The following is a 15,923-nucleotide window of genomic DNA, read 5'->3' on the forward strand; positions in this document are numbered from 1 at the left end:
AAGTGAGTCTACATAACAGCGAACCTTCCAAATAAACAGCAGGGATCTTCTGGGAAATATCAGTATATTTCCTCTCCTCCCTATTGATGTTCTTTGGGAGGGTCAGAAGTGGGTACAGGCAGGGGGCAAAGTGCTCGTCAGATATCCAGGCAAGAAGCCACTTAGAGGAGAGATTTTAGCTGAAGGGCCTGGATCTACTGTTTATGTATTATTAGAAGGAACAGATAATCCGCTTTGTTTTCCACTCCACAGGCTTTCTCCGATTTAATCCATAGGACATGATGAAAAGTATGATGGAAGATCACAAGAGCTGTGGAGAGCAAGGCCTTTGATGTATTACAAGCCTGAAATTGTTTCTAAAGAACTTTAGAATGGACTTTCTAATGAACTTTTTAGACACCTTTTCAATGACAGAAATATGGGAGGTGTTGCATTCAAGGAAAATGAATGTTTAGAATAAGTTTTCTTAGTAAAGAAGTGATTTTCTGTATGGAGTCTGAAAAAAAAAAAACCTAGGGCGGAATGTATTGCGTTTGTTAAAATATGATTTTTTTTTATATTAATCAGACATAACATTACACAATAGTGGTTTCTCATAGAGATACTGTCCGGTTTTTTGGCTTGAGCAGATTTCTCAAACAGATGCTGTTTCATACAATGGGTATTGTTGTATTGTTACAGTTTTCAACAGGCTATTGTCTCTATAGCTACAGTACACAAGTAAGAGATTTACTTGTTTGAGGTTCTTTCAGCTCTCAAACTGAAAGACTGACTGTTAGATTGCTGTCAGGTGTTGGCTTGAGTAGACAATGGATTTTCAACAGTCCATTGTTTCTACAGCTACAGTAAACAGGTATTTTTTCTGTTGTTTTGTAACTATGGTAAACAGCCTGGCACATAAAAGGGGGATTCTGGCATAAGCTAGGGACACACACACACCATCATGCTGTAACATCAGAAGTCACTCATGATAGAAGAACAGTGCCTGATTCCCGGAAGAATCGTTGCCAATGGAGATCACGAACATACAGTAACAGAAGATAAGCAACCTTTAAGTGTATTTGTACTGATATAGACCATAGGCTGTTCAGTTACTAGGCATTTTGCTTGTTATAGATATCTGTTAGTCTTGTATTGTATTCCTAATATTGTAATAGTTTTGTATGTACAGCATCTTTGTATAGTAAAAGCACATTTACACACTGCAGAAATCTCAGCTTTCTTGCTTATACCACAGAGTAACCTTGCTAGATAGACGCAAGCAAAACAGTATCAGCGTCTGGCCTTAAGGGCAATTAGGTACGGCGCCAACAACTGGTCGTTGAGGTCCACCCCTCCCATATTAAGGTTATACTCGTGGACACAGAGGGGTTTCTCCACAACACCAGTCGCCATAGGAATTTGGACCGTCATGTCGGCGTGAAGGGAAGACAGAACGAAAACATTCTTATTATCCCTTCACTTCACAGCGAGCAAATTATTACATCTCAAGCAGGTTCTCTCCCCCAGCCTAAGACGGGAATCTACAAGCCGCTGGGGAAAGCCCATTAGATTGCACGGTGCCACATGTACCAATTTGATGATCAAACAAGTGACTAAAAAGTGGCACACTTGTGTAATAATTGTGTAATAAAGGGTGACACAAAGTCCCAAACAATCTTACAAGCACAACCCTATGTAGTCTGGGCAGTTCTCTGGCTCTACGTAACTATCTCTTCCCTCGTAAACCATAAAACTATATGTATAGTCTGTGGCCCTGTCACAGAGCTTATACATCTTGACCCCGTATCTGGCACGCTTGCTGGGAAGATACTGTTTGAATAACAAGTGGCCAGAAAACTTAATCAGGCACTCATCAACGCAGACAACTTCATTGGGGGTAAAAACAAGGCTACAAAACGTTGGTTGAAGTGGTTTACGAGGGGCCGAATTTTGTAGAGCCGATCAAATTTAGGGTCACCCCAAGGACGATAGAGTTCATTATCATTGAAATGCATGAACCGCAAGATCTGCTCTTATCGTGTCCTTGTCATGGAGGCAGAGAACACAGGCATATGCTGAATTGGGTCAGTGGACCAATATGACCACAACTCACTCTTTTTAGTTATGCCCATGAGGAGGGATAGGCCCAGGAAAGTCTTAAATTCGGAAACCGTAATTGGTTTCCATTCTCTGGCAAGGGTCAGCTGGGGATTGGTGGCGATGAATTTACCAGCATATAAATAGTTCTGATCAGATCAGATATCTATCCATTCAGACACTATACTACTAAGGGAGGCGTATGGTGGGTGTTAGCGCTACTGGCACTAATCTGACGTTGCCTGGGGCGACGTAGACCCTATCTGATGCTAAAAACTACCTTTGATCACCTGCCGGGTGATCAGGGGGTTAAACCTTTATTGGGTAAATTACGGCGGGTGCCCTGACGCTATAAAAAATAAACTAGCTAAACTGCTTCACCCGTGACACTTATACAGTGATCACAGGTGACAGGGGGTAATCAAGGGGTTCAAATTTTATTGGGGGGTTAGGGGGGGTCCCTAGACCTATCTGGGCCTAACACTAATTACCCTAACGCTGATTTTTGTCACTAATGACACAGTGATCAAGAAAAAATCTGAATGCTGCACTGGGTGACACAGTGACAGGTGGTGAAGGGTTTAACTAGGGGGGTGATCGGGGGGTGAATTGTGTGCCTATGTGACCTGATGTCAATGTAGGTGCAATGTTGGTGCAACTCATTATCAGATGTTATCTCTCCTCGGTCTGGAACGGAAAAGACCGACACGAGGAGAGATGACATCACTTCCCCTGTCAGTGTTTACAGTTACACGACAGGGGAGGGATCTCATTCGCCAGGACCGATCACCAGGTCCAGGCCAGTTTTTATTGGCCTGGGCCTGGAGATTAATCGGTTCTGGATCGAATCCAAAAGTCGCGGCCGCCGTAGTATGATTGTGATTCGCCTGCCTGTGCTATTCTCCCGCAGTACAACTGTGGTGGCTGGTCGGGAACAGGTTAAAATTCAACATTAAAATACTGTTACGGATTTATAAATACATTAATTACCATATAAGCTCAGTTTAGTGCTAAAAATAAGTGTGAAATGCAAGAGTTGGGTGTGTGTAAAAAGATGTCCGCTGCCACCTTCTGACTGTAGGTTTAGTACGGCCGAGTGCGGGGTGTTGCAAGATGGCCGAAGAATTTGACATGCGGTGTCCTGATGTCAGCGATGACGTACTGCGCATGATGATGCGGTGCGCATGCGCAGTGCATGTGGTTTTCAGCAACAGCTGATTCCACAACACAGGAAGTGATGTGGTTCAATATTCTGCCGGGTTTGTCATTTTGTCAGAACACATTTTGCTACCTGCTGGAGTGCGCATGCGTGATGCCACCATATGCGTTCCAACACTGTTGTAAGACCACTTTGCCACAGGGCCCCTTGCGGGCTCACTTCGCTTGCCACGCTTCGGGCACGGGCTCTCTTCGCTTGGCATAATTATAATCTATCTTTTTTTTTTTTTGAAAAGCCAGTGGCGTACAAAACACACCCAAAAACTTCCACCCGGGGCCAAAAAAAGTGCACACACATAAAGAGTGAAACACAAAAACCTGCAACGGGTGTTACACTATCCTCCGCTAGGGAAGGACCTTACCCTGATCCTCGGGGCGTTAGGCTCTGAGGTACTTCACATGGGACCATCTGGCCGAAACCAGATGGACCCCATTCTCTGGAAGGTTTCCCGAAACAGACCCACCCAAATACTAGGTGGGACTCCCCCGAAGGGAAACCCCATGGGACAGAGCGAACCAAACCAGAAGGTCTATGTCCACCCCCTCCCAAGACTTTCAGAGTAGGCCCGAGGACCCACACCCTACTCATCACACTGTGACAAAACCAAACAAAAAAAGTGACGCACACAGGGATAAATAAAAAGAAAGTGGGGAGAAGTAAGATGGGAGAAGTGAAAGCGGACATTGTGCAATAAAATGGCCAGCCCTTCGGCAAGGAATAAAAATTTCCCCTGGTCCTAGCCATAAGGCTCAACCCTAGAGACAGGTGCGAAAAACGTGTGTTGTGGTGAAGTGACCTTGGTGCCATAAATCAAGTGCCTGAACACTGTGACTGTACGACACCCCTGAACTGCCACTTCAGGGGCACATTCACCACTGGCTTTTCATGCAACCCTGACCAACAACCCAGACCATCACAGCCCCCACTCCACACAGGAAGGACTGAAGTTCTGGGAGCTCAGGGAGAGCCCTTTACCATCAGGCTCAACCTTCACTCCCATCCCTCCCTCCTAATTACACTCAGGAGATACTAACCCCCCCCCCCCCTCAAAGGAGGAGCCAGTGTTCTCTCCCGAGAAACTGTACAGAGCTAGGACTGCTCCAATCCAGGCCAGAAGGCCAGGGACCCGACCCTCTGGGTCAGACCCATTGGTTCTCCATCCCCATCAGGCTTCCCTTTCGCCTACAAACCGCTCCAGGTTACCTTTACACCAGCAGGTCTTGCATAGCCACCGCCACCCCTGATACCACCTCGCCGTTGATCAGGAACGGAAGCAAGCGCCACCTCCTGGCAACTGATAAGAACAGATACTTCACTTGATCTTAGCCGAAAGGCCTATGTCCACTTGGATGGTGGGGCTTGAACCTGGACTCAGGGGTGTGGCCACAAAATTTTGCGCAAGCGCAGATCACCACAGTGTTTTTACGCATATGGCGGCGTCGCACATGCGCAGTCCAGCGAGTAGCCAAATGTGATGGGTCGCCATATGTGACGCTACACAGGCAGCAGTTTCAGCTGCCCACAGTTAAAATGGCTGCAGCCACACTCAGTGGAGGGAGATTTCTGCAGCATATTTGGCAAGTACAGAATCACAGTATATATATATAAATTATTTGTAAAGTGGTTGGAGGGAAGCTTCAGAATGGCAGAGATGGTTTTATTACAAATTATGTGAGCAGACTGCAGTTCCTCTTTAATACCATTAAGAATAATCCATATACTGTCTCTTCGTACACAACAGATGAGTATGCTGCTTGTTCTCTGAATCAATGATACTGTAGTACTCGTTGATATTTATAATAGAAAGTGACAACTGACTACTATACTCCTTCAAGCAGTGACGCCATCAGCCCCGCCCATACCACCATCAGGAACACCCCCTGAGCATCCCTCACCCACACACCACCAAGAACACGCCCTGTGGCTGTGCCTACACCCCCGGAAGTGACGTGGAATTCGGTCCTCTCTCTGGTCGCTATGGCGGTGACGTAGTGCTGGGAGAGCGGTGTTGGGATTGGCTCTCCTTTTTTCCCGCGCTCTTTGTGTTGTTGTTGTCAGGTTCCCGGATCGCGCCGTCTCACCTCATGGACCTGTCAGTGTATGACTCTGCCAGCCTGCCGGACCTGTTGCCGCTCTACTACCGGAGGCTCTTCCCTTTCTACCAGTACTTCAGATGGCTCAACTACGGGGGCGGTGAGCACATAGCGGCGCCTCTGTCATTGTGACCTGTGTTCTCTCCACAGACACCTCCGCTGCCTGTTCTCTGTCATTGCTTTCTACATAGGGCTCTCTGTACTCCAGGGATAGCTGTGCATACAGCGCCACGGATCTTGTTGGCATTGTATAAGTCAATGTTGTACTTGTCTGCTATCTTTGTATTCATTGCTTTATAATTCCATATCAGTCAGGTTTCCTGAGTCACAGCAGTTAGAATGGGAGTTATTTCCGCTGGTGCTCCAATATTTTTTGGGGGGGGGGGGGGGGGGCGAACTAACCACGACATTCACACTGTGAATGACAATTGCGCGGTCATGCATTGCTGTACCCAAACTACATTTTTATTATTTATTTTGAGGCTGATAGAGCTTTCTTTTGGGTTCTTTGCTTAAACAACTAAAAATAAGCTGGAACATGTTGAAGAAAAACAAGTTTTTCTTAGTTTCTGTTATAAAACTTTCCAAATAAGTAATTTTCCTCCTCCCAATGATGTGTGGCACTGACAGGCAGCACTTGTCAGCACTGATGGGGTTGCACTGATGATCAGTGCCGTGATTATCAGTGTAAATGTCCCCTGTGTGGATTTGCCGGTTATTGGCTCTCCTCACACGCTGTTAGCATGAGGAGAGGAATGCCGATAACCGGCAAATAAAATACTGTTTACGCTGTGATTCAACACAGCTGGTCACATAGTAAAGAGCCATTGTGATTGGCTCTTTACCCCGATCTGTGATCAGCTGTGTCCTAAGGACACAGTGATTAAGGATCCATGCCAATGCGCGGCGCAGTGGGCGTGTGGGAAGCGAAATCGCAGGACGACGTCCATACACGCTAGGGTTGCACGATACTAGTATCGGCTTTTAGTTGCTTTATTAAAATCTATACAGGGAGATCGGTGCTTGTAACTCCGCCGACCAATCACCCCTGAATGTCCTCCGGTCCCGGATTTGTCAGGATGGAGAATGGAGGAAGGAGCCAGTAAATATGTCGTTTACTGCCTCCTTCTTTTTCTAAATGCACAGAGTCAGTGAACGCTGACTCTGTCCATTCTCATAACTGATCATAGTAATCTGTATTTACGATGTCTGTTTATGAATGGATAGGAGCCTCTGTCTCCTGTCCTTTCTTTTTCCGTGTAGCTGAGGCTGCTGAGAAAGTGACTGGGGAATCTGTGGCCCTTTCTCTGTCTCAAAGGGGAGATGTCGGGGGTCTGCATAGACCCCTGATATCTCACCAAACCACCCTCCCTCCCCAACAGGGCTGAAAAAATACAGTAAATTAAAAATAATTGTAATATTTTAAAGGTAAAATTGTACAAATATAAAAAAAAACAAAAAACTAACACCGTCCATTTACAATATGAATTGTAAAGGGGAGATGTCGGGGGGTCTGCATAGACCCCTGATATCTCACCAACCCCCCCCCTTCCCAACAGGGCTGATAAAAAAAATACAGTAAATTAAAAATAATTGTAATATTTTAAAGGTAAAATTGTACAAATATTAAAAAAAAAAAAACTGACACCGTCCATTTACAATATGAATTGTAAAAGATAAAAATAAACTACTGACACAAAAAGTATCGGTACTTGGTCTTAATGTGGTATCGGTGCAACCCTAATAGACCCCCTCGTGGCAATGTGAGTCCACGCTGTAGACCTCTTTCTGCTATAGCGTGGGCGGGTAAACCTAAGCTCGTGAGAGGGTTGTCTTTATGCATACTGAGATTGACAGGTCTTTTATGCAGGCCCATTGCCGTAAATTTGTGACACAGTGGCTGTACAGACACAGCTACTGCTCCAACATCAGTGGGTGTTTGGAGCCATTGGTGAAATTTGGAGCAGAGACTTGACATGAATCTGAATGTCGCACAAGAACACCTGTGCATACCAGTGTTGGCAAACGCAACCCTCACGGGGGCTCAGGTTTACAGCGGTGTTAAACCCAAAACTAAAATGTAATGTATTGCAGCTTACCATCATTAGATGTGGTGGCTGCATTAGTTTTTGTTTGGCTTTTTTTTTTTTTTTATGTCTGGTGATCTGGCCAGTAATACATCTCCTATATTAGTGAGACACAACTCTGGAGGAATGAGAACAGGAGGCAAAGCAGCATTGTCTTTCGGGGGGGAGGGGGGGGGGGGTTAAATGTTTTAGATGCAGTAACAAACTGTAGCCAAACTCTGGCTCACACTTTATAATCAGTTACAGCAAATATTTTTTTTTTTTTTTTTTTCTCTTGGGATAAAGGTTTTGCATAAATAAAAGCATTTTAATTACCCCTGCCAGTGTTAAGTGGTTTGTCTCATCCATGTAAACATTCCGCTGGAGAGCTTGTTCTGTCAAAAACAGACTTGCTGGCTGGATTACCAGATGAACATAGAAGAAAGCCTAGAAAAGAAAACTGATGAAGCCATCACATCTAAGAATTTGTAACCTGCAATATCATAAATATTTACTTTTGGGTTTAATACTGCTTTAACCACTTCCTGCCTGTAGGACGTCATATGACACCCTCGACTTTCAGTGGTTATACCGGGATGATGCCTGCAGCTACAGGGCTGGGGATTCACTTTGATAAAAAATCCATCCTAGCGGCTAATTAACCACTGGAGTGCTTTTACAGGCGATGGGAAGGGTTGTCCCCTACCACCGCCTTCCGGTGCCTCTAAGGGCTCTACCATCCCAGCACAATAGCTTGTAGTTCCACCGGCTTACCATAGAGATGATTGGGGAACAGATCTTTCCTGATCATCTCTATGATATTGGAAACTGAAAGCGATGAGTATTTTGTCACTTCCAGGTTCTATCTTCTGTGTAGCGCCCATTGCCAACTAGTACAAACATCGGGAGGGGGGGGTGTTTGCTGCAGGCACCTGTATCCCCAATTGCTGCAGCGATCTGAGTGGAAGTTTGGACTCCCTTCCCCCATAGCCTTCTGGGACACTTCGCAGGTCCCATAAAGCTGCGTAACTATTCCTTGCGCATGCGAGAGCCGCGTTGCGCTATCCGAGCAGCCAGCTGTGAAGCCACAAGCAGTCACAGCCAGCTGCCCACAGTTAGTATTAGTGGTGCACCGAAATGAAAATTCTGGTGCCAAAACCGAAAATTCAGGATGCACTTGGCCATAATTGACGGTTTTTAGAAATATTTTTCTGAATGTATTATATTACAATTTTTAATTTATAATATGGATTTTGTTGTCAGCCCTTACCCACTTGTTTTTATAGCGGTGTTAAAAATCCTGCTTGCTGCATTTTTGGTGCATATTTAGTCAGTTCAAAAAATTGCACCAAAAATGCACCCTCCCATTGAAATGCATTGAAAACGCAGCAAGAACACATCACAAATGCACCAGTGTTGCACTTTTTGAGTCACATGACCTATGAAAAACACACAAGCACAGTAAAATTGTGGCTAAATCTCAGGTGTTTTCGGCAGCCATTATCTGCACCCTTTTTTTTTTCGGCACAACCCTATTTTCAGCCGATAATTTTCAGTGCATCACTAGTTAGTATGCCGGGGACGAAGAAACCAGCCAGGTGAGGATATCACTGGATCCTGGGGAAGGCGAGTGTCCCATTAAAGTCAACAGCTACAGTTTTTGTAGCAGCTGACTTTTAATTTATCCAAAAATGACTGAACGAAACCTAACTCTCCCAACTAGTTAGCTGTGGATAGAATGGGAACAATAAAGCTATCCATATAGGTTGCAATTGTACAATTTCTTTTAGCTTTGCTAAAATGTAGCTTGAGGTCACACCTATACAATCCATTCAATTTATAGCTAGTCATGCACTTCATCCACTTTTGCCTTTCATGTTGAATGTTGTCTCAATGCACCTTGCCTACATACTTCAGTGCACTTGTGTTTCAGCACATCACAATGCCCACGTGTCATAAATCATCTGCGCATTGCGATGCATTTAAAAAAAAAAAAAGAAAAAACAAATCCAGGTACTATCTGATGTACAAGTCTCATAGTCAGGGAAGGTAGAGGAAGTTTTTTACTCTGAGCCAAATCCTCCTTTGTGTCTCACACGCTTCCTCTCAGACACTGCAGCTCACAGTAGAAGCGTTTCATCAGCAGCGGCAGTGCTGTCAATCCAGAAAGTAGTGGTCCGTATTAGGTGTGGCCAGGTGCTGATTGAAAATCTAGGCTTGTTAATCACCGGTGACAGTGTTTATAGTCATACCCCCTGCAACATCTCCTCATCCCACTTAGTGCAAGCAGGCACAACCCGATGGGAGAGGCAACTCTGCTGTGAATTTAGGAGCAGTAATGTATTGTTGCTACACCATCACATAAAGCTTCATTATGTGGACAGGTTCAACAGGTATTTGTGGTACTTTGCAGGGGCACTAAGGGAAAAGTGTGGATGCACTTATTATAAAGTGCAGGAGCACGTTTTCCTCATTTCCTATCTAGTCAACCCATCAACAGCAACATAGAGAGCAATAAAAAGCTAACAAAAGGTTCTAGCCATCCCCTATTCTACTAAGAGAGTTTGTGCTGCTGTGGAATTGGTCCTTGTCTGGTCTAAGTGTTGTCACAGGGACAGTGAAGCTAGTCACTAGTAGATTTTTCAACAAACGTTCATCTGAAAATTCCTTGTACATTCATTGACTGGACAAATGTCATTTGGAAGTACTTGAAAATTTAGTTTGCTCTTTTTTCAAAATACTTTTTCTTAACGTTTTTGCGTCTTGCAAAGATAAGAGAACAGGAAGTTACAGTGCAGGGAGTCCATTTTCAACATTTGACAAGTAAGTTCACATGGTTACAAATAACATCTTCAACACATGTTATATTCACTCCATACAACATAATGTTTGTACAATTAGCAGTTTCGGTTCCATGCTTATGGTCCATGTGAGTTCCATAAGTGAACTGCTCAAACCTCCTCCTTTTTGCTAACTGTCAGCAAAAAGCTAAACGTGCATCTAGGATTTCATAGATGTGCTTCACAACCGTACATCCATTATTTCTCTCAATGGGAACATTCAAACTCCAGAATAATAAAGACAATCATAAAAAATCGGTTAAAGATTGATAGAGAACACGTTTCTGGACTGTTGTAAGCGAACCAGAGAGACCATTGGTTTTCTTATTGGGTGATCTATCTTATCTTATAATTTTGTTTTGCTTTTTAACATTCAGGAATTTTGGAATGAATTTTGGAATTTCCTGAACAAAAAATACACGTATACTGTTAATTCATTTGAGAAAAAAATTTTCATTCGATTCCCTCAAATTTTCTCTTCACTGTGGTCCAAAACGAGCGTCGATTTGACCCACTGACAAAAAATTGAATGTTCCTAAAACAAAAAAATTTTGAACAAAATTCTAGTGTATAGCCAGCTTTAGTAAAGATAAATCTAAGTGCTCATTCACATTAGCCTTACCATGCGTTTCCAGGGCCTCAATATGAGGTGTGTACAATGCAATTCAAAAGTACAGTGCGCATATTGTGCATCGTTTTATGCTACTTTATATAAAAAGTCATGTGACTGAATGGGCCCTGACAAGACTTGAGATGGCGGTAAAAAGTTTTTTAGTGTGCCGGAGTGGTTGGAAAATGCCAGAGTTTGAGACATTGCCACTTTAAGTTAAGCGTTTCTGAAAAGATCTCTTCTGTTAAGGTTTGCATTGGTCCTGCTTATCCTATACATGGTAATAATGTCATACATCGACCCAAAAAATATCCTGGTGATTTAGGGTATTTTTGGAGGCAGGGAGTCAAAAAGAATAACAAACAACGTTTCTACTTTATTTGCTTTTTATTTATTTTTATTTTTCACATTTTTTTTTTTTTTTTTTTTTAAGACACTGAATAATTTGAACTTTTTCTGGGTGTTCTTCCAGTTGTGAAAAACTACTTTCAGCACCGGGAGTTCAGTTTCACCCTGAAAGATGACATATATGTACGATATCAGTCCTTCAGCAACCAGAGTGAGCTGGAGAAGGAAATGCAGAAGATGAATCCATACAAAATAGATATTGGCGCAGTATACTCCCACAAGGTGAGCACTCTATATAGTTTTTTTTTTCTTTTTTTGTTATTTTCTAACATTTCTATAGTATGTTTATCATCTTTACATCTTTTATAACTAAAAACATGCGTCATTTACACATTGCGTTTTTGGACTTTTATTTTATTTTTTTTAATGTTACATCTCTTTGCCTGATTGCATGAAACAATTGTACAACTGTTCATGTTAAAATCCTGTGAGGTTCATACATCTATCTATAATTTTGCATAACATTTGTTGCTAGGTCTGGTATCTTTACTTCTTTTGCTCTCTAACCTACACCAAGGACACTCTGGCATATCAGACTCCAATCATTCTAAGTGCTGTTTTTAGAAAAAAATTCTGGCATCATAAATTTATTCTATAATGTTACTGTGTATCTGGTTTAACCGCTTAACAACCGGCCCATAGCCAAATGACGGCTACAGGGCGGTTGTTTGACGCTGGGAGGACGTCCAGGGACGTCCTCCCAGAACTCTGCTCTCGCGCGCCCCCTAGGGCGCGCACTCGAGAGCCTCCGGACCCAGCGCATCACAGATCCCGGTAAATGGCCGCTGATCGCGGCCGTTTACCATGTGATCGCTCCGTCAAATGACGGAGCGATCACATGTAAACAAACCGGCGTCATCTGATGACGCCGGTTCCTCTCCTCTCCTCTGTGTACCGATCGGTACACTGTGAGCGGAGAGGGGGATGGATGGATGGCTGCAGCGTTGTGGGCTGCATGTGTAGTGCCCACAGCGCTGCACAGAGACATCCAGCCATCCATCCATCCATCCATCCATGCTCAGCCATCCCCACTACTATGCATGCCCTGCAATGCCCTTTGCAATGCCCCACAATACCCCTGCAATACTCTGCCATACCCTGCAATACTCTGCCATACCCCTGCAATACTCTGCCATACTCTGCCATACTCTGCCATACCCCTGCAATACCCCTGCCATACTCTGCAATACCCCGCCATACTCTGCAATACCCCGCCATACTCTGCAATACCCCGCCATACTCTGCAATACCCCGCCATACTCTGCAATACCCCGCCATACTCTGCAATACCCCGCCATACTCTGCAATACCCCGCCATACTCTGCCATACTCTGCCATACCCTGGAATACCCCGCAATACTCTGCCATACCCTGGAATACCCCGCAATGCTCTGCCATACCCTGGAATACCCCGCAATGCTCTGCCATACCCTGGAATACCCCGCAATGCTCTGCCATACCCTGGAATACCCCGCAATGCTCTGCCATACCCTGGAATACCCCGCAATGCTCTGCCATACCCCGGAATACCCCGCAATACTCTGCCATACCCCGGAATACCCCGCAATACTCTGCCATACCCCGGAATACCCCGCAATACTCTGCCATACCCCGCAATACTCTGCCATACCCTGGAATACCCCGCAATACTCTGCCATACCCCACGATGCCCAGCCATGCTCAGCCATACCCGGCCATGCTCAGCCATACCCGGCCATGCTCAGCCATACCCGGCCATGCTCAGCCATACCCGGCCATGCTCAGCCATACTCTGCCTCTGTATGTGGCCAGGCTGTGGAAGTCTCACACATGTGGTATCGCCGTACTCAGGAGTAGGAGAATCTATTTTGGGGTGTCATTTTTGATATGTACATGCTATGTGTTAGAAATATTGTATAAATGGACAACTTTGTGTTAAAAAAAAAAAAAGCGTTTTAACCACTTCCGGCCTTCCGTCATACGACGTCCTTGACTTTGTGCGGGGATATCTGAATGATGGGTGCAGCTACAGGCATCATTCAGATATCATCTTTTTCAGCCGGCGATTCCCTACACCATAAGAATGATCATAGCGGCTGTTATACTGCTTGATCGTTCTTACGGGAGGTGAGAGGGGACGTCCCCCCCCCCTCCCGCCGCCCTCCGGTGCTTCTACCGACTCACCGCTACGATCGAAGCCAGGATCTTTTTTTTTTTTTTTTTTTTAATTTCAGGCACAGCCTAGAGGTGAGATTTGGGGTCTTATTGACCCCATATCTCACTGTAAAGAGGACCTGTCATGCCATATTCCTATTATAAGGGATGTTTACATTCCTTGTAATAGGAATAAAAGTGATCAAAAAATTTTTTGGGGGGAAAAAAGTGTCAAACTAAAATAAAGTAAAATGAACAATAAAAAAAAATTAAAAATTTTTTTAAAGCGCCCCTGTCCGTGTGCTCGCATGCAGAAGCGAACGCATACGTAAGTCCCGCCCACATATGAAAACGGTGTTCAAACCACACATGTGAGGTATCGCTGCGATCGGTAGAGCGAGAGCAATAATTTTGGCCCTAGACCTCCTCTGTAACTCAAAATTTGTAACCAGTAAAAAATTTTAAAGCGTCGCCTATGGGGATTTTTAAGTGGCGAAGTTTGGCGCCATTCCACAAGCGTGTGCAATTTTGAAAGGTGACATGTTAGGTATCTATTTACTCGGCGTAACTTCATCTTTCATATTATGCAAAAACATTGGGCTAACCTTACTGTTTTGTTTTTTTTAAAGCAAAAAACATTTTTTTTTCCAAAAAAAACGCGTTTGAAAAATTGCTGCGCAAATATCGTGCGAGATAAAAAGTAGCAATGACCGCTATTGTATTCTCTAGGGTCTTTGCTAAAAAAAACATATATAATGTTTTGGGTTTCTATGTAATTTTCTAGCAAATAAATGATGATTTTTACATGTAGGAGAGAATTGTCAGAATTTGCATGGGTGCTCCAGAATGCCTGAAGGTGCTCCCCTGCATGTTGGGCCTCTGTATGTGGCCACGCTGTGTAAAAGTCTCACACATGTGGTATCGCCATACTCAGGAGTAATAGCAGAATGTGTTTTGGGGTGTAATTTGTGGTATGCATATGCTGTGTGTGAGAAATAACCTGCTAATATGACAATTTTGTGAAAAAAAAAAAAAAGAAAAAAAAAAACTTGATTTCCCAAGGCGTCTTTCAGGACAGCACCTGAGAGATAGCGACTCCACCCACCGGAAACAGGAAACACCTTCTTCCTCCAAACTTTAAAGGGAGGCGCCTCCCTACCATACCTCAGTTTTTTGTGTTTCCTCCGGCCCGGAGGGAACATCTTTTTGAAGGGGAGTCAAGGTCTCTCAGATGCCTGGGAGACAGGGCTTCCTTTTCATTTTTTCCTCCTTTTGGAGACCCGCTGTCCTCCCGGCCTACCCAAGCCTTGGCAGCGGTAGCAATCGGGCTCCTCTTCCCCTCCTGGTGCTCGGGGAGAGCCGTAGACCCGGTGATCCGCGCGGTCATAGGAGCGGCGGTGCGCGTGCGCCGCCGCCATGTTTTTTTGGCCGGCAGGCACGGCGGAAGTGACAAGGCGGGTCACTGGGTCAGCAGAAGCGTCATTTCCGGCGTGGATGCGAGAGGGGAGGAGGGAGGACAGGAACTGGCGCCTACTTCCGCTTCCGGTCCGGTGCAGATGCACTATGGGAGTCCGGAAGCGGCATATGAAGCCACAGGTGGAGAGCTGCACACCAGAGATGGAGGACTCAGCGTCTGCAGCGGTGGGGACAGGCACAGGCGCCAGTAAAGCTCAGGTAGGAGCAGCAGTTTAAGTCTGCCTTTCTTCCTTTTCCTGGGTTTGGTCTATTTTCTTTTTTCTTACCCCCTAGTGGCAAGGGGCCTGTCTGGGCACTGGAGGCTGACTGGTTTCTTCTTAGTGCACCTGTGGGTGATTCTTGTGTAGCTGAGACCGGGTCTCACTAAAAGGTCCCCTGGTTTTTTTCCCTTTTTTGTTTTTTCTCTCACAGGCTAAAAGCTCTGACCCAAAAAAGAGATGTCCTTCTTGCAGGGCCAAAATGGGAGAAAATTGGAAAAAAGTCTTATGCAGTACATGCATCACTTCTTTAGTTAAGGAGGAATCAGCTTCGGTTTGTGATGATCTGGTTGCCTCTGTAAAGAAGGAACTATACGCCACGATTCAGACTTTTCGTGACTCTTTAGTTAATCCAGCTGCTAGTCAGCCATCCACTTCTGAGGCTTCCCAGGGTTCTATTTCTTTCCCCATGGTAGAAGTTTTACCTGAAGGCCCCCCTATCAGGGAAGAGCAGTCCCCTACTCCTTCCGTTAAAGATTCGGAGGAGGAGGGTGAGGAAGCGGAGGTGGCTCCTTCCAAATTTAAGCTTTCCCTAGAGGAGGTAGACGGACTCCTTAAGGCTATCCATGTTACACTTGGCTTAAGTGAGGAAAAGAAGGAGTTATCTCTTCATGACCGCATGTATGCAGGGTTAAATGAGCCTAAGGGGCGAACATTTCCAGTTCATTCGGTCATTTCTGACGCCATTACTAAAAAATGGCAAGATCCAGAGAAAAAGCCCTTTTTTTCCAGAGCCCACAAA

At 44.7% G+C, this 15,923-nt stretch overlaps 1 protein-coding gene across 1 annotated transcript in view; it reads left to right on the forward strand.

The window, feature by feature from the left end:
* The first annotated feature begins 5,220 nt into the window (after positions 1–5,220).
* PRIM1 (DNA primase subunit 1) overlaps positions 5,221–15,923 on the forward strand; it is a 54,976-nt gene continuing 44,273 nt past the window's right edge. Inside the window, exons 1-2 of the mRNA XM_073613875.1 lie at positions 5,221–5,491; positions 11,380–11,537. Coding sequence (XP_073469976.1) covers positions 5,383–5,491; positions 11,380–11,537 — 267 coding nt within the window. The 5' untranslated portion in view covers positions 5,221–5,382. The remainder of the gene's footprint in view (positions 5,492–11,379; positions 11,538–15,923) is intronic.

This window comes from Aquarana catesbeiana, linkage group LG02 (assembly GCF_042186555.1).
Source record: "Aquarana catesbeiana isolate 2022-GZ linkage group LG02, ASM4218655v1, whole genome shotgun sequence".
Classification (NCBI taxonomy): domain Eukaryota; kingdom Metazoa; phylum Chordata; class Amphibia; order Anura; family Ranidae; genus Aquarana; species Aquarana catesbeiana.